At 47.7% G+C, this 18,102-nt stretch overlaps 2 protein-coding genes and 1 long non-coding RNA gene across 3 annotated transcripts; all 3 read left to right on the forward strand.

The window, feature by feature from the left end:
• Positions 1-739: 739 nt before the first annotated feature.
• Positions 740-4,503, forward strand: LOC119132737 (lymphocyte antigen 75-like). Its single transcript, XM_037268210.1, has 7 exons — positions 740-965; positions 3,116-3,324; positions 3,398-3,507; positions 3,775-3,899; positions 3,960-4,016; positions 4,096-4,424; positions 4,471-4,503. Exons 1-7 carry the CDS (start codon positions 899-901, stop codon positions 4,501-4,503), a joined length of 930 nt encoding a protein of 309 aa, XP_037124105.1. The 5' UTR covers positions 740-898.
• A 70-nt stretch (positions 4,504-4,573) lies between these two features.
• LOC119132308 lies at positions 4,574-5,119 on the forward strand. The gene is made up of 3 exons (XR_005099840.1): positions 4,574-4,835; positions 4,902-4,952; positions 5,023-5,119. It is a non-coding gene; the product is annotated as an uncharacterized LOC119132308 (long non-coding RNA).
• Positions 5,120-6,885: 1,766 nt separating this feature from the next.
• On the forward strand, positions 6,886-15,802 carry LOC119132738 (macrophage mannose receptor 1-like). Its single transcript, XM_037268211.1, has 34 exons — positions 6,886-7,077; positions 7,151-7,260; positions 7,429-7,544; positions 7,610-7,666; positions 7,746-7,901; positions 7,977-8,069; positions 8,678-8,728; positions 8,804-8,971; positions 9,109-9,225; positions 9,300-9,419; positions 9,619-9,827; positions 9,901-10,010; positions 10,184-10,305; positions 10,374-10,430; positions 10,510-10,665; positions 10,756-10,847; positions 11,233-11,353; positions 11,434-11,472; positions 11,552-11,719; positions 12,668-12,784; positions 12,869-12,991; positions 13,051-13,080; positions 13,160-13,303; positions 13,402-13,551; positions 13,795-13,929; positions 13,999-14,159; positions 14,233-14,356; positions 14,430-14,484; positions 14,560-14,626; positions 14,827-14,960; positions 15,031-15,074; positions 15,147-15,320; positions 15,397-15,542; positions 15,614-15,802. The coding sequence occupies exons 1-34, from the start codon at positions 6,886-6,888 to the stop codon at positions 15,779-15,781; spliced, it is 4,026 nt and encodes a 1,341-aa protein (XP_037124106.1). The 3' UTR covers positions 15,782-15,802.
• The last annotated feature ends 2,300 nt before the right edge of the window (positions 15,803-18,102 follow it).

Below are 18,102 nucleotides of genomic sequence, written 5' to 3' on the forward strand. Positions count from 1 at the left end.
GCAGTCTACCATCTCAAAATGTATATTTGCAATGGAAAATGAAAGTGGTCTCTCTAAATTCAAGCACGTGTGGTTCATTTGCAAAACAAGTTCGAAAGGAATCGATGGATTTCGATTTCAAGTGTGGCGTCGAGCCCATAGGTTTTTGGTAGTGAATGAAAATGTTGCATTTGACTAACTTTTCTGCTTCAGCCTCTTTCTTTTTCTATTCTAAATTCTAGAGCCTAACAGATTAATTGTCCAGGCACATTAGACAGGACTCCGTTTTTGTTGATCATGGCAGTGCCAATGGACAAAACGGGTAGTGTTTTCCATGAAGACGGTGACCACGTTTCCAATGAGCGCCAATGCTTTTCGATTTCTGAGTGGCCCCGTGATGAATATAATTGTGTTTAAACACAACTGTAGATTGATGCTAAAACGAAAAGTTTATTTTTGGTTTGAACAGGTATTCCATTGAGCAATCAGTGTTTTTATCCTCGTGATCCCTTACACAGTCATTTCTAATGTGCCGCTGCCATATGCATTTACACAAAACATGGCGTTACTTTGGCTCTGATCCAAACCCAACTCGGAGGTTTGTAAGTGACAAAACTTGTGCCCCCCTACCTCCCTTTTTTTCCCCAACTTGTGCCCCCCCCCTCCTTTTTTTTCTCCATTATTTATTTGCGGTCTTTTTTATTGCGAGTGAAAGGCGTCTAAGAGGTCACGTCCACTCTCGCCAGGTCAAAGGCGTGCAAACGTGTTAGGAGCTTTTGTGACGTCACGTGTTAGCCGACGTCATAGTGGTATCAAAACACGCGCGCCTTTTGTGACTAGTATAGTCCGTCCATCATTTGCTTTGGAGTCGAATTGTTGACTGCAAACTATTTGCGTGGAATCTCCTCTCCCGTGAGCGATGAGAAACCAACTGGCCGCGCGCCTTGTCCGTATTCTTGCGTTGAGCGCCGCGTGGACTTCGTCAAGTGAGTAATTTGCGATCTCGGAGTTGGATTGGTACGGATGAGGATTAGGGCCGGTGAAGAAAAAAAAAGGGGTGACAGGATTCTGACTTTAAAGTGAGAATTCTTAGACTTTAAAGTCAAAGTGGGTATTCTCACTTTAAAGTCAGAATTTTCACTTTAATGTCAGCATTTAGACTTTATAGTCTTTATGTAGACTTTAAAGTCAAAATGTAGACTTTAAAGTCAAAATTTAGACTCTAAAGTCAATTCAGACTTCAAAGGCACAATTCTCACTTTAAAGTGAAACCAGAATTCTGAGGGAAAAAAAATCAGAATCCTGTCGCCCCCCCACCCCTCTTCACTGGCCCTAATCCTCTTCCGTATTTTGAGACTTTGAAGTTGTTGTGAATCATCTTTTTGCCCTACGGCACTGTAGTGTCCATGGATATTCTGCGCAGGCATGAAAAGAAATGTGCTAAATTGAACAAGTGGGCCTGTATGCCTCTCATCAGTCCTGAATGCAAAGGATCTAAACCGTTTAGATTCTAAAAGTACAACCTTTAGATCCTTTGCATTCAGGAATGATGAATAAACTATAATAGAATAAAAATGAAGTGATCAATGACTAAATTAAAGGTCTTCTGGATGATTTTGATTTTATTTCTTGTTTAACGAGCAAACGACGTCACCGGCGAATCCATTATGACAAACTAAAAGTAAAAACTACGTCACCACTTTGGCTTCGATCTAACTCGCAGGTTTGGGCCCGGATCGAAGCCCAAAAGGTGACACCCCCCTATCCTGCTTTGTTTGCCCTTCCCAAATAAAATCCCGACAGAAAGGAATGAAGTTTTTCGTTGCTCAGCGGTTGTAGTCAAACGGGCCAAATGACGTCACGTCCCCTCAGAAAGCCGGTGGCGTGCGCACGAACAGCGTACGCGGGCCGGACGTGTGCGCGCCTGCTGTTTGTAAACTGTGCGCTGTGCGAAGGAAAGTGGAAAGCACCCGCTCGCCAGTCCGCTGGGTGTTTGGCCCCCCTTGGACTCCCAGACGATGAGAACGCACCCGAAGGCGCTCGTGACGCTCGTTCTTACATTGGGCGCCGCTTTTCAAAGTCAAAGTCTGCTTTATTGTCATTTTCTTCACATGCCAGGACAGACAAAGAAATCGAAATTACGTTCCCACTATCCCACGGTGACAAGACATAGTACACAATATACATACAAGTAAACAACATTTGTTGTATTTATTGTTTTATTTTTATCCATTCAATGTTTTACCAGGTAAGTCCATTGAGAACACTTTCTCGTTTACAATGGTGACCTGGAGGCAATGTGTGTGAAGTGTCTTGCCCAAGGACACAACGACACGTGACTGAGACTAATGATGATGATATATCTTTATTTCGAACATATTTAAAACATAGAGAGAAAATAAAACAAATGACACGTTAAAGTGCCAAATTTAAGTCCATGAAACAAACAAACAAAAACAAAAAAAACCAATAAAGATTGCTCGATAGAGTCGGAGGAAGCAAAAAGAGAAGAATTGCTGATGAGAACAGAGGCTTTAAGAAAGAATGGACTGAATTATTTGCTTTCATTGCCAATGCTGAAGCATTTGTCTGCGTGTTTGACATGCAATGAGACGTCAAATAACGAGGAATTTGGAGCGACAATTTCAGCTAAAGCATGCTAAATTTGCTGCCGATCACCCAGTTGGAACTGTGAGCAAAGGTGCAATTGCAGTGATGGTGAATGCCATTTAGGACTTTAATAAAAATTTGAAAAAATAACACAGGATGTCATCGTAAGTGCAAATGGAGAAACATGCCCTGGAATGAATGCTGGTTACAAAAATAACCTAAATTCGTTTTAAAGAAATACCAATTGGACTGACTCACCACTTGGGTCAATTTGAAGCAACATTCTGTCTTTTAAAGTCCCCCCAAAGTCCCAATGATCATCGTCACACACACATCTGGGTGTGGTGAAATGTGTCCTCTGCATTTAACCCATCCCCATGTGATTTTGGGGGAGAGGGGAGCAGTGAGCAGCAGCGGTGCCGCGCTCGGGAATCATTTGGTGAAACGAAACCCGAAACAAATGCCATGACGCTACTGACAAGACAGTTATGCCAGTACGTCATACAAGTCTCAAATGTGTCCTCAGCTGATCCGGGCTTAGCGTGTGAGAAAGACTGGCTCCCTTTCGGCTCCTGTTGCTACAAGAAGATGAACACCCCCAACGGTTGGCTGGGGGCTCGGCACGACTGCGTCTGGGAGGGCGGCGACCTGGTCTCCATCGCCTCGTCGGACGAGGAAGCCTTTGTGAAGAAGGAAATGGGCAAGGACCGCTTCTGGATCGGACTCTCCAATCTGGTGAGACGGAAGCGCAAGCAGTTGATTCTCTACTGGTACGCACGCGACTGACAAGCGGGAATGGTCTCCGCAGAAATGCGACGAGGCTTGGTGTCAGTATGACAAGGAGCAAAAGGAGCTGACTTGGTCCAATGTCCGCGTGACGGCGAGCTACTCCAACTGGGACAACCGTCAGGTTGGAAGGTAAGAAGGTCATGTGTTGAATGTTAGGCAAGGTTTTGGGGCTCCTTTCCAAAATGGATGTCCGTGTGACGGTGACCTACTCCAACTGGACTGAAGGTCTAAACGGAAAGTAAGGAGGTTACGTTTTTGCGCCCTTTTACTGTCAAAATGTCGCTTTTCCAAAATGGAAAAGAGCACCGTGATGAGGGGGAAATAAAAGCTTTTGTCAATTTTTCATCAGAAAGCAAGAAAAAATACTGAGATGCTTTTCACAACTTTTCCCGACAGCTCCGACGTCGAGTCCTGCGCGTTCGTCAACCAAGGCGTGTCCACGACCGTGCGTCAGCTAGGGAAGTGGCGACACGGCTCGTGCGGATCCTCGTTGCCATACATGTGCGAGCGCTCGCCGGACGGTAAGCCCGCATGAATTGTCATGTCAAAAGGAACATTTCAACTGTGTAGTCCTTCTGCAGACTGCCCGGAGGGCCGACAGTGTTCCTTAAAAGACTTTGGTTACGATCGAGTGGAGAGTGAGTGGCTGCAACCCTTGTTTTTACTCCAGAACCATCCTGCCATGCTTTTCCAATCCAAGTTTGTTTGTGGCTTCAGCTTCCTCCTGCGACCCCGGCGAATTCCTGTTCAACGATTCTTGCTATCATTTCACTTGGCATCGTTACCGTTGGAAGGAAGCTGAGGACTTCTGCAAGGAACGCAAAAGTCATCTGCCCAGCGTCCACTCAGAGGACGAAATCAAATTCTTGTCAGGTGAGCGCCAAGACAAACTGACAATTCCACGATTATCCCGCAATGCTCACCAGCATCTTTGTAACTTGCGCTTGTTCTGCTTTTCTCAAGATCACCTAAAAGACGATTACTGTTCTTGGGTGGGACTCAGGAATAGGAAGGACAATTTTAAGTTCACTGACGGAACATCTACCGTAAGTGAAATGTTGAGAGTAACCTAAAAAGTTGTCATTTGTCCAGAATGAAGATGTCATACTGAAATGCAAAACATAAAAGTGTCATTTAAGCAGGAAATGAACATTTTCTTGAACAAAAACAGTCAAACTTTATCCGGAATGGCCGCAATGTTACGAGAAGAGCTGCAAAGAAATGTTTTCCAGAAAATCAGCTGGAACAAGTTCGATGGCAATTAGAATTGTAATTGACAAGAGCAAAAAATAAAAGAGGAAAAGCTGTCGTGCGCTCAAAACCTCTGTCATGTGTGCAGGCCGACGCCCCAGGATTGCAATTACTAGATAATGCCTGCGTTGGTGTGATTTCCACTAATGCAGATCTTCATACATACGGCTGCACCAATAACGACTTTCTAACCATCTGCCAAAAAGGTCTGAAAGTCACGACGGCTCCCTTTGCCCTTTCACGCGCGCGCTCATACTTGATCCCTCTTGCAGCCAAGGTTCGAGAGGTTGTTACTGCTCATTCGTCGTCAATATTCAGGCCAGGTGGGCGTCACATCCGTGGTCGCGCTCTTGTCGCCAGTTGGCCCTCAAGTGACACGGGTCTCGCTTGCAGGCTGGAGCGAAAAGTGCGGCCGGTGGATGGGCAACCCATCCAACGATTTCTGCTACCTGATGAGCGGCAACCATGCCGTGACCTGGCAGAAGGCGCGAGACAAATGCATCCACCACGGAGGCGACCTGCTCAGCATTGCCGACGACACTGAACAGAATTTCATACGAGGTAAGGACACGATGGAGGCTGGCACAGTTCATGCCGCATGGACTCCAGAAGGAACAACGCCGCGACACACGCACCTGTACAATGTTCAAACTCTTGATCGTTGTTTAACTTTGATCCAAAGCTGTCGTGACCAGTCCCAGTCTGTGGTTGGGCGCCAATGCCAATATCACTGAAGACAGCAGGTGGACTGATGGATCCCCGTTCACTTACAAAAACCTGACAGCAGGTCGGTCTATAATCCGGCAAATGTTTGTCTGCTTAGTGCTTAGCATCTGTCGCCTCCTTCCAGAAAATGCCGGTGACGCCACTGGCGGACGCTGCCTTTACTTTGTCACCCACAACGGTGGCTGGAAATTTCACCATTGCCAACGAAACAGCAGCTACGTCTGCAAGAGAAGAGGAAGAGGTAACGTGACGCTTGGCCGATTCGCGCTGATGTTGTCAAACGCTAAGATTTGAGAAGGCTTCTGAAGTCCTCTCGATGAAATGTACCTGTTAGGGTAGTGCTCACTCTAACTTATTTTGCAAGAACCACACTGGAGACAAGTTAGTCGTTTCAAACACCTGCAGGCGGAGAGTTCACTCGTCGCTGTGCTTACAGCGATGGTCGAATGAAGTCTGAAGTCAGGCCTCATCAGGTGCATATTTATTGAGAAGAAACACAGTGGGGTTGAAAGTGGGGGTGTGAGAACCCAGGAAGGGGTGAAGACGCTCCCCTGCTGATCAAAGCATAGCAGGGGGCCTTTTACGACTTTGTGGAAACAAAGCAACTTTGATTGCTTCCTCTGCAGCTAGTCAATCAGGTGAAAATATCTTAGCACTTTGGTCTACAAGCTAGGTAAATTATTACAGGTTACATTCCAACATAATCATACGATGAAGATATTCTGCAAACCCTAACAGTACCAGCGTGCTTCTCTTTGTGAGCGTGTCAATTGTCAAGTCATGGAGCTAACGCAATCGGCAAAACTGGAATGAAGATTGCAGCTGGTCTGAACTTCTTGTTTTCCACGACAATCTGTGGGAAGAAAACTGATCAATTGTATTTGCTGGTCAGCGTGTCTTTGTGTTTTTTACATTGAGTCTCTACCCTAAACGGTCACAAACCAAACCACTCATTGTTAAAAGTCTGATCCCAGACAGCCGATATATAATTTCTGTCCCCGAGATGGTCACAAACAAGACTGCTTGATGGTTAAATTTGGATGGGACCCAGCTGACCCAATTCTATTTTCTACCCACGTCCGGAGGCCCAAACAGATGAGCTTGAATAAGTGCTATATATAGATATTTAAGAAAAAGAATGGCGGCTCTGTGGCGCACTGGTTAGCACGGCCGCCTCACAGTTAGGAGGGTGCCAGTTCAATTCCACATCCGATCCTCCCTGTGTGGAGTTTCCATGTTCTCCCCGAGCCCGCGCGGGTTTCCTCCGGGCACTTCGGTTTCCTCCCATTTTCCAAAACTCTAAATTGCCCCTAGTGCGAGTGCAGATGGTTGTTTGTCTCTGTGATTGGCTGGCAACCGGTTCAGGGTGTCCCCCGCCTACTGCCCGATGACCGCTGGGACAGGCTCCAGCACTCCCGCGACTCCCGTGGGGACAAAGCGGTACAGAAGATGGATGGATATTATTATTATATAATAAAAATATTCTACAATTCCCCAAATGTTTCCTCAGTCGATCAGAAGTCATGTGATATGGCCGACGGCTGGCTCCCTTTCGGCTTCAGTTGCTACAAGAAGATGGCGACCCCCAACGGTTGGCTGGGGGCTCGGCAAGACTGCGTCTGGGAGGGCGGCGACCTGGTCTCCATCGCCTCGTCGGACGAGGAAGCCTTCGTGAAGGACAAAATGGGCATCGACCCCTTCTGGATCGGACTCTCCAATCTGGTGAGACGGAAGCGCTAGCAGTTGATTCTCTACTGGTACGCGCGCGATTGACAAGCGGGATCGGTCTCTGCAGAATTGCGACGAGGCTTGGTGTCGGTATGACAAGGAGCAAAAGAAGATGACTTGGTCCAATGTCCGCGTGATGGCGACCTACTCCAACTGGGACTCGCGTCAGGTTGGAAGGTAAAAAAGTCACGTCTTGATGTCCTTTCACTGTCAGGCGAGGTTTTGGGGCCCCTTTCCAAATTGGGAAAGAGCACCGTGATGAGGGGGAAAAAAAGACCTTTAGTCAACTTTTCATCAGATAGCAAGAAAAAATACTCAGATGCTTTTCACGACTTCTCCCGACAGCTCCGACGTAGAGTCCTGCGCATACGTCAACCAAGGCGCGTGGACTGAGCCAGGAAAGTGGCGACACGGCTCGTGCAGATCCTCGTTGGCGTTCATGTGCGAGCGCTCCTTGCTCGGTAAGCCTGCTCAGGAGTTGTCATGTCGATAGGGACATATCTATTGTGGTGTGGTCTTTCTGCAGAATGCCCGGAGGGCCGGCCGTGTTCCTTGAAAGACTTTGGTTACCTTCGAGTGGAGAGTGAGTGGCTGCCACGCTTGTTTTTACTCTTGCAGCGTTCCGCCGTGCTTTTCTAATCCAAGTTTGTTTGTGGCTTCAGCTTCCTCCTGCGACCCCGGCGAATTCCTGTTTGACGATTCTTGCTATCGTTTCGAGGAGGCGAGGAAGGTGCAGAGGGCCGCCGAGAGGTTTTGCAAAGGACACAAAGGTCACCTGGCCAGCGTCCTCTCAGCGGAGGAAGGCAATTTCTTGGCAGGTCAGCAACTGCCAAGAAACATCCGACAAGTGGTTGCTCTTTTTGTGCTGAAGCGCTTGATCTGCTTTCCTCAAGCTCACATGCGAGATGCAGGAAGATCTCAGCCTTTTGTGGGACTGAAGAAGAAGAAAAACAACTTTGAGTGGATTGACGGAAAATCTTCAGTAAGTAAAAGATTCACTGCACTCTAAAAAGTTGGCATTTGCCTCTACCTGAAGGCAAAAGATTGGAATTGAATAGATAAATGCTTTATATGTCTGTAAGCTGGAACGTTTGAGGAGCAAACTTGCCATTTCTCCTTTAGAATGATATTAAAATGAACAAGAAAACTTGAATGAGATTAGAAAAAAAAGGAATCCGTCTTGTAGGATAAAGTGCAGAATTTGACGGCAATCCGGAGAATTAAACAGGATGACATGACGAAACTGGTCCCGGGTTGCAGTTTACACCGAAACGCTCAAAGTTGTGATTTCACCAAAAGAAAGTTGAAATGCTACAACACGGGATGGAAAAACTCATTCAACCAAGCGCAACACAAAACGGGCTCAAGTGGCGTCCGCCGTATCGTCCGCAGGACTACGTCACGAAGTTGGTGGGAAAAAAGTCTACAGGACTCAAAGAGTGCTTTGCTCTGTCAGCTTCTGGACAATTTGATGAGTGGTCCTGTGCTGAAAAGCTGCCATCTATCTGCAAAAAAGGTCCGCAAGTCACCACAGCTCACTTTGCCCTTTAACCTGGCATTGCTCTCATATTTGATCCCCCTTGCGTTCTTGCAGCCAAGGTCCAAGGGGCTCTCCCTGTTTTGCCATCATCAACATGGGGACCAGGTGGGCGCCCCTCCCTGCAGCCGACACGTGGTCGGTCGCCACTTTGCCCTCAAGTGACGCGGGTCTCGCTTGCAGGCTGGAGCAAAAAGTGCGGCTGGTGGATGGACAACCCGTCCGACGACTTCTGCTACCTGATCAACCACAACCGTGTCAAGACCTGGCAGGAGGCGCGAGATGACTGCGTCGGCCTCGGAGGCGACCTGCTCAGCATCACCCACTCCTATGAACAGACCTTCATACAAGGTAAACTGCCCGGAGGACACGATAGAGGCTCGCACAGTTTATGCCCCGTGGACTCCAGAAGGAACAATGCTGCTGCTGCTACACACGCACCTGTATGATGTTCAAACTCTTGGTCGTTGTTTAACTTTGATCCAAAGGTCTGTACGCCCGTCCTCTGAGCAGTCCCACTCTGTGGTTGGGCGCCAACGGCAATATCACTAACGGCATCGAGTGGATTGACGGATCGATGTCCACTTACAAAAACCTGAACACAGGTCGGCCTATAACTTGGGGAATGTTTGTCGGCGACAAAACGGACGAGTGCTTAGCATTTGTCGTCTCCTTCCAGACATCGCCGGAGAAGGCCCCGGTGGAAACTGCCTTTCCTTGCTCACTGCCGACGGCCGCTGGGCAAAAGCCGATTGTGAGGAGAAGCGCAGCAGCTACATCTGCAAGAGAAGAGGAAGAGGCATGTTTTGACATTGGTCTTATTCTTCCAGTTGCGTCATCAGATACGAAGTATTATTAGAGAAGGCCTTTTCTAAAGTCCTTTGATTCTCGGTGCCGCAGTTGACACGATTGGTAAAAAACTCCCTGTCAAAAAAACTCGTGCGGATAATTCTATATTTCTGCCATTCTAAATAACGGCATAATAATGGTGTCCTCAGCCATTCCTAAATCCGCGTGTGAGAAGGGGTGGAGTCTTCACCAGTCCAGTTGCTACAAGAAGATGGCGACCCCCAACGGTTGGCTAGGGGCTCGGCACAACTGCATCTGGGAGGGCGGCGACTTGGTCTCCATCGCCTCGTCGGACGAGGAAGCCTTTGTGAAGAAGGAAATGGGCATCGACCCCTTCTGGATCGGACTCTCCAATCTGGTGAGACGGAAGCGCAAGCAGTTGATTCTTTACTGGTACGCACGCGACTGACAAGCGGGAATGGTCTCCGCAGAAATGCGACGAGGCTTGGTGTCGGTATGATAAGGAGCAAAAGGAACTGACTTGGTCAGATGTCCGCGTGATGGTGGGCTACTCCAACTGGGACTCGCGTCAGGTTAGAAGGTAAGAAGGTCATGTCTTGAATGTTAGGCAAGGTTTTGGGCCCCCTTTTCAAAATGGGAAAGAGCACATGTGACGAGGGGGGAGGAAAAAAAAGGCTTTTGTTAAAAGAGAGCAAGAAAAGAACCTCCGATTTATCCTGTTTGTAAGACGCTTTTCACGACTTCTCCCGACAGCTCCGACGTAGAGTCCTGCGCGTACGTCAACCAAGGCTCGTGGACCGAGAGTCCGCCAGGAAAGTGGCGACAAGCCTTGTGCGGATCCTCCTTGGCCTTCATGTGCGAGCGCCCGCTGGACGGTAAGCCTGCTCAGGAGTTGTCATGGTGATGTCAAAAAGGACATTTTAATCGTGCGGTCTTTCTGCAGACTGCCCGAAGGGCCGGCAGTGTTCCTTGAAAGACTTTGGTTACGATCGAGTGGAGAGTGAGTGGCTGTCATTCTTGTTTTTACTCATGCATCGTCCCGCCGTGCTTTTCCAATCCAAGTTTGTTCGTGGCTTCAGCTTCCTCCTGCGACCCCGGCGACTTCCTGTTCGACGATTCCTGCTATCGTTTTGAGTGGAAACGTAAGAATTGGCACTCGGCTGATATACTTTGCACAGAACAGAAAGGTCACTTGGCCAGCGTCCACTCAGAGGACGAAATCAAATTCTTGGCTGGTGAGTGCCAAGACAAACCGACTATTCCACGATCATCCCGCAATGCTTCTCAGCATCTTTGCAACTAGCGCTTGTTCTGCTTTCCTCAAGCTCACGTGCGAGATGATAAAGGATATTGGCCTTTCATGGGACTCAAGAAGAACAAAGACAAGAAATTTTCCTGGAGCGACGCAACGTCTGCAGTAAGCAAAATGTCTACAGCTGTCTAAAGATGTGTCCAGAATGAGATATGAGAAAGCCAAAGTTGGGTTGGTCACAATGTTGCAAGAGCAGAAAAAAATATTTGTAAAGTTTCAAAGGGGCTGGGCCACCAACACAGATTAACTTGCAGTTGTTTTAAGACAAATAAAATTGACAAGCTTGAATAAAATAAGTTATATACAGATTTTTTTGTCTGGTCATATCAAAGTGCAGAATTTTACAGATGGACAGTCTAAGAACAAAATAGGAACATTGTAGTTGTTGATGTTAAAAATGGAGTACAGTAATGAGAAAAGAAAACAAATTTGAAGAAAATAAGTTGCAACACCAAACGCACTCAAGTGGTATCCATCCTGTCATCCGCAGGACTACGTCACGCTGAGGGGAGAACAGTCTACAGGACGCGGTGACTGCTTTGCTCTGTCAGCTTCTGGACAATTTCATCAGTGGCCCTGCACTGAAGAGCAGCCATCTGTCTGCAGAAAAGGTCCAAAAGTCACCACAGCTCACTTTGCCCTTTGACCTCTCACTGCTCTCTCATGTCTGATCCCCCTTGCGATTTTGCAGCCAAAATTCGAGAGGCTCGCCATGATGAGCCGCAAGCAGGTGGGCATCCCATCCTGCGGCCGACACGTGATTGGTCGTTGGCCAGTTGGCCCTCAAGTGACGCGAGTCTTGCTTGCAGGCTGGAGCGAAAAATGCGGCTCGTGGGTGGAGAACCCCTACAGCAACTTCTGCTACCTGATCAACCGCAACAATGCCAAGAACTGGCAAGAGGCGCGAGACGACTGCGTCCGCCTCGGAGGCGACCTGCTCAGCATCACCGACAACATGGAGCAGACTGTCATAGAAGGTAGGCTTATGGGCTCGATCAGGACTGTTGGTTGAGAATCTTGTGATATTTGTAGAGGGTGGCGTATATGCTAAAGTAAAGTGACATTTTGAAAGAACGTTTTTGCCAGTTGTCTTTTTCATTGCTCAAGACAAAGAAAACGTTTGTGACGTCACCTGCAGTTGGTTGCGTTTTCGCATCTGACCAGAAAAGGACAGCTATAGGGATTGACAAATCCTTTCAAAAGGCCGCCATACAAAAAATTCGACAGTGTACAAAAGAAACTCGTCATTAAAGATTCTGTTCCTTCAATCTATGGAAACGACGGACACAGTAAAGCGCTAAGCTTGAGATGACACAAAAATAATAAACTGTATTTAACTTTTGTATTGTGTGTCTAGGATGCCCTCATTGTCGTAGCATTAGCATCGGACTTTCTGCTGATTTTAGCGCTGTGCCCTCTGTTGTCACTTCTTGTGGATGTATTTTGAGTAGTCATATCAGCTAGTTGCATGTTTTATTCTTGGGGAACGCAAGAATGTGTTAAATGCGTTTGTAAGCTTCTCGCTAATGCTAGTATTAGCTTACTGCTTATCTTAACCACGTTCATAAATATTGGGAGGGGATTTATTCTGTTATGTATGTTTGACAAGTCTTCTGCTGTTGACATCTTTAATTCGAGCTAAAGGTTTGCGGCGCAAGGAAACTTCCGGCCTGGAGGCGGCGTGGTTTGAAATATCTCATTTGCATTTAAAGAGGCCGCACCAAAACGGCTTGCTCTGAGACGCTACTCGGAACAGGGGTGAAAATGAGCTTGTGACGCTATGACGACGAGCAATTCAGACAAAAGATATGCTGTTCCACTTTATATTGACCACAATGAGTAAAATGTCAAATGGATTTATAACCGTGATACATATAAGCTTAAAGGCATTTACTGATGTCATCTTATTCGTGTTTGATCCAAAGTTCTGTCGACCGGACTTCAAAACGTTTCTTCTCTGTGGTTGGCCACCAACACCACGATCACTCAAGGGTGCAAGTGGACTGATGGGTCTCCCTTTCGTTACACCCACTGGACCACAGGTTGGCCCAAACGCCATCCAATATTTGTTGCCGACAGTCTGGAGCAATGGAGAGGAGCGTTTAGCATCTGCTGTCTCCTTACAGATAGCCCTAGTAAACCCTCTGGTGAAAGCTGCCTTTCCTTTCACACTAAACGTGAACTGGGAAATTGGAAATTTGACAACTGCCAGAAGAAGAGGAACTACATATGCAAGAAAAGAGCTCGAGGTAAGATATGACTCATGGCCAATTAATGTTGATGCCCATATTTGGCTTTTGCCTCGCAGGACATAAACCGGAACCTCCACGCCATGACGGTAAGTCAGTCTCCCCGAATCCTGAATGTTGACGTCAAAAGATGCGAGACGGAAAAAAGACACCACGGTGCGCTCGCAGGTTTTCGGGAGATCCTTGTGTGCAACCAGCAGAAGCACGTCGACCTCTTTTGTCAGAGTGAGGGTCAAAGCGTCATCCGCATCCAGTCGGCCTTCTATGGACGGAGGAGCGGCAGCCTTTGTCCAACTCAGAACGCAACCAAGGGTAAGACAGGACATAAGCAACGTCGTCGCGTTGCATTTTGGTTCGGCGATACGACCGTTGCAGCCAAATAAGCTTCCACTCGGCCTTGTGACTTGCAGAGACTTGTGTGGTGCGAGGAGCTCTCCCTCACTACAGGCAGAAATGTGACAACCGTCAATATTGTCTTGCTGACCCTTTTGAGGGCGTCCGGGAGACCTGCCCTGCAGTCTCCAAATACCTGCACATGGTCTACAGCTGCGAACGGAAAGGTGGGCTTCACGTCTCTGTTGTCTAATGCGGTATCTCCCGACCAAAGTTGGGGTATGACGGCACATTGAATGGTCTGTTCTGCTACGGACGTTGATACTAAAAGGTTCAGGGGACCACTCGCCATAAAAGCTTGGCGACCATTGGCCTAGTGAATCGACGGCGCCTAACAATGCCCAGAACAATACAACACAAGGATTCAGTTATCAGGGATCCGTTGCAACATGATTCTGGGTTGTCCTCAGTGTGTCTTGACAGTTTGGTCGAGGCGGACAAGCGCATCGCCGACTCAGCGTTTGAAGCCTCCTCCTCTATGAGCGACACCAGCCCAGAGAAAGCTCAATTGAGCAAGAATTCCTGCTGGAGACCGTCACAAGATCGTACGTAGACAACCGAAAGTTACTTCGGCGCTGGCAGTTTGGTGTCCTGAGCGAACTTGTGTCCTGCAGCCTCCACCAGCTGGATCCAGGTGAATCTCGGTCACGTGAGAAAGGTGACCGGGATCGTCACCCAGGGCTGTCCTCATACTGACCAAAGGTCCTGGGTCATCGACTTTGAGATGAAGATTAGTTTGGATGGCAAAAGCTGGACTGATCACCCGGACGAAAAGGTGAGCGGCCAGTCGACCTGACGCCGACCGGGCTGCCCAAACTAGCCATTACAAACGAGAGTGCTATTGCTAGTTTACCGGAGGGGGGGAGCACCGGTTTGGCTCTGCGTTTTCCGCTCAGTACGTCCGCATCCTGCCGCTGGAGGACAGCGTTGACTTCGGCCTCACCTTTGACCTCTTGGGATGCGCACGTGACGGTAAGCGAGTCTCTCCCTCCGCTGCCGGGAAAAACATACAACCCATCTTTTGATATCACCTTTTGTCTGACAGATGCGATGACCTGTGACAGCACGTTCAACAGCCTCCACTTGACCAAGGCAATGACGTGAGTCGCACTTGCCCCGGTGTTTCCACGACGGTGGGCGCCTGTCGTCAATTTGCTTGTCCTTGCCTTCTGCAGGTTCCACTGCCCACCCAAGTGCGCCAACTCCAAACACAATGTCACAGGAACCTTGGTCTACAATAAGGTACGTGATTGCTGACCCTTGGACTGGAGAGGCACTGGCTCCTGGCAAAAATAAACATTTCAAATATGAACCTACATTTCATTTGCGATTTTCAAGTGAGTTCCATTTGAAAGATGATTTCATTTCCACACACCACTCAGGAAATCAAATCCTCCCTATCGTGACCCGTCAGTTGAGTTCTTGACTTGATGTGAGTGCAGGACTCAAGCGTGTGCGCGGCCGCTATTCACGCCGGCGTCATTCGTAACGACATCGGAGGAGACTGTATTGTGATGAAAGCCGTGGCAAAGAAGGACTTTGCTGGCTCCACCCAGAACGGGATCACCTCCCTCAAGTGAGTGGCCAACGTTTATGGAAAAGCACCAATAAGAGGCCCAGCTCATTGTCACATGTACGACCTGCAGGAATGCCGACTCGACGGATCAGGCCTTCACATTTGCAGACGGAGGTGAGTTCACGGAGCATTTTTTCATGTTAAGTGCTCAACTACTGCTAACCCCGCACGGGATCTCACCTGCAGAGCCGAGATGCTTGGGAGAGTCCTGGGAGGAGTTTGCGGGCTTCTGCTACAAAGCTTTTGAGGACAAGAAGGAGTGGGCCGCTGCTCAAGCTGACTGTAAGAAATTGGGTGCCAATCTGGTGTCCATCCTTTCCGAGGTGGAGCAGACGTGGGTGAAAAGTGCTTCCCCCCTCGGTGCGTACACCGTCTTCGTAGAACTACTATCCCCTGAACGCTGGGTGAGAGATCTTCTCGCCTTTGTCCTCTGCAGACACCAGCGACATGTGGACCGGACTGAATGACCAGAGTGTCCTCGGCATGTTTGAGTGGTCGGACCGCCACGAGGTGACCTTCACCGACTGGGCCGCAGAAGAGCCCAAACACCTGAAAAAGGACTGTGTGGCGATGTCGCAAAAGGTGCGTGGCCAATTGACCGTTTGCGAGAACATCTGCACGATCCGCTGAAATCCTTCTTGCTCATCTTTCAGGCTGGAAAATGGAAGCAGATGAGCTGCAAGATACCCAACAGCTTCATGTGCAAGATGCCCAAAGCGGATTATGCAATCACCTCAGAGAAGGCAGAGGAGAGCCATTCTGGTGACAGAGTACTCTTGCACAGAAGCAAGCTCGCCAAGTCAACGAATGCAGTGAGTTGATTTTATACTCTCTCTCTCTCTCTCTCTCTCTCTCTCTCTCTCTCTCTCTCTCTGCATCCCACGTTTCTGGACAGGTTCAAAAGACAGTAGTAATGATTTCCACACAATCTCATTTTAGTGTCAGATCTTAGCATTCGCATGCAATTTCTACTCAAGATGTTTTGATGACCAGTTATGTTTTGATTACATGTTTGCAGCTTGGATCAATGATCAAGCTGAAGGGAGGTCTCCGTGTGAACAACGTCATCACCATCACAGGACGAGCAAATAAACTGGCAGATTGGTACGAGGACCCCCAGCCACTCCCACACGGGCACAAGAATGCTAATACCACAAACAAACACACAGTTGTACATCTGTGTTGCAGGTTTAAAATCAACCTGTTTGTGCCTGACGACGAAACCGACAACGTGGTCGCGCTGCTCCTCAAGTTGAACTTTGTAACCAAGAAGATTTGGTTGTACTCCAGAGTGAACACAACTTGGAACGAAAGAGAGGAGCATCCCACACAAAGCTCTGGACCCGGACAAGAAGTCAAGGTGACGTGAATCACACTGTATTTCTGCACACACTCTCACGTCCGCCTTACAGTTTTGGGGTTTCCAAACTTTGGTGTGGAATTTTCCTTACCTTTGATTGATGCCGGTTAGTTAATTCTATCTAATTGTTGCTCCGTTGTTTGTTTATATGCTCAAGGCGTATTCATACAACTGTCAAAACACATTCCATTTTGTAGAACCTCCCTAAACATACGTCAATCTTAAAAAATAATTGAGCCAAAAACGTGGCGAGCAAGTCACAAGTCCCGAAAATGGCAACGTGAACGTCACATGACTGGATTTTTTCATGGTGTCCTGTTGTCGCTCAGGTTGTCATCAAGTGCGCCGACGATCACTTCCAGATCACAATCAACAGCGTCGACAAGGTGACTTACAAATACCGAGAGGCCAATCTACTAAGCATCACGCAGATGAACGTGTGGGGTCTCGTATCCATCAAGGAGATCAAGAAAAGCTCCGCTTAGACCAGCCTGCGCTAAAATGTGAGGACTGGCACAGCGTTTTCCACGAGCCTTAGATGGTTTGTGGAATAATTGTACAAAAGTAACCACTTTATAGTTTAATATTTAAGTCTAATTGGCTATGAGAAAAAGCCAAACTTGCATGATTTTTTTTTTCTCTTTTTGATTGCCTTTGTGCATCCTGGCTTTGTGTTTATTGCATTGAAATGCGCAGTATTTGTAGTTAAGAGTTTTCCTGGCCCGATCAAGAGCTCATTTTGACTGATTGGATGATGAGTAAGGATAAGAGAATGTAGTGTCTTGAGAAGCTGCGTGTGAAGGCAAAGAAGCTGGATGAAAACTTGCGAATGGGGGAATGCTAGCGAATGATGTGAAAAGGCGAGAAATAATGACAAGCGAGAAAAACGGTAAGCGAGAAAAAAATGGTAAGCGAGAACGGTCAACGAGAAAAAAGTACGATAAGCGAGAAAAAAACAGCGAGACAAACAGTAAGGGAGAAAAACGTAAGCGAGCGTTAAGCGAGAAAAAAGCGGTATGCGAGAAAAACAGGAAGCGAGAACAACTAAGATTAAAGATTAAGATTAAAGTCCCAATGATCGTCACACACACACCTGGGTGTGGTGAAATTTGTCCTCTGCATTTAACCCATCCCCGTGTGATTTTAATCCATCCCCTGGGGGAGAGGGGAGCAGTGAGCAGCAGCGGTGCCGCGCTCGGGAATCAGTTGGTGATCTAACCCCCCAATTCCAACCCTTAATGCTGAGTGCCAAGCAGGGAGGCAATGGGTCCCATTTTTATAGTCTTTGGTATGACCCGGCCGGGGTTTGAACCCACAACCTTCCAGTCTCAGGGCGGACACTCTACCACTAGGCCACTGAGCCACTAAGCAGCGTTAAGCGGGAAAAACAAGAAAAATAGTTCGATGAGGGGACGTGAGAAAAGCGGCACGTAAGGAAAAAATCGAGGGAAAGTGGTAGGCGAGAAAAAAGAACGATAAGCGAGAATAAAATTGTAAGAAAAAGGTACGCAAGTAAAACGAAGCGAGAAAAAACAGCAAGTGAGAAAAAAACGATAGGCAAGAAAAACAGTAAGCGAGAAAAGACATAAGGCAAGAAAAATAGTAAGTGAGAAAAATGGTAAGCGAGAAAAAATGTAAGCGAGAAAAAACGGTAGGTGAGAGAAACGGTAAGCAAGCGGTAAGCAAGAAAAAACGGTAAGTGTGAAAAAAAAAAAGATATGGTGTATGTGTGAAGGCAGATTTGTTACTGGCAGTGATGCTTGGAGAACTAGTTGAGAGTCC

The sequence above is a fragment of the Syngnathus acus genome, chromosome 13, assembly GCF_901709675.1.
Source record: "Syngnathus acus chromosome 13, fSynAcu1.2, whole genome shotgun sequence".
In the NCBI taxonomy this organism is placed as follows: domain Eukaryota; kingdom Metazoa; phylum Chordata; class Actinopteri; order Syngnathiformes; family Syngnathidae; genus Syngnathus; species Syngnathus acus.

Excerpts from the sequence above, each read along its gene's own strand:
- LOC119132737 (XM_037268210.1), top strand. The coding sequence starts at position 899 with ATGAGAAACCAACTGGCCGCGCGCCTTGTCCGTATTCTTGCGTTGAGC. Across the intron at positions 3,325-3,397 it reads GGATCGGACTCTCCAATCTG|AAATGCGACGAGGCTTGGTG; the intron begins GTGAGACGGAAG and ends TGGTCTCCGCAG. Across the intron at positions 4,017-4,095 it reads TGGTTACGATCGAGTGGAGA|CTTCCTCCTGCGACCCCGGC; the intron begins GTGAGTGGCTGC and ends TTGTGGCTTCAG.
- LOC119132738 (XM_037268211.1), top strand. The coding sequence starts at position 6,886 with ATGGCCGACGGCTGGCTCCCTTTCGGCTTCAGTTGCTACAAGAAGATG. Across the intron at positions 9,828-9,900 it reads GGATCGGACTCTCCAATCTG|AAATGCGACGAGGCTTGGTG; the intron begins GTGAGACGGAAG and ends TGGTCTCCGCAG. Across the intron at positions 11,354-11,433 it reads GCCATCTGTCTGCAGAAAAG|CCAAAATTCGAGAGGCTCGC; the intron begins GTCCAAAAGTCA and ends GCGATTTTGCAG.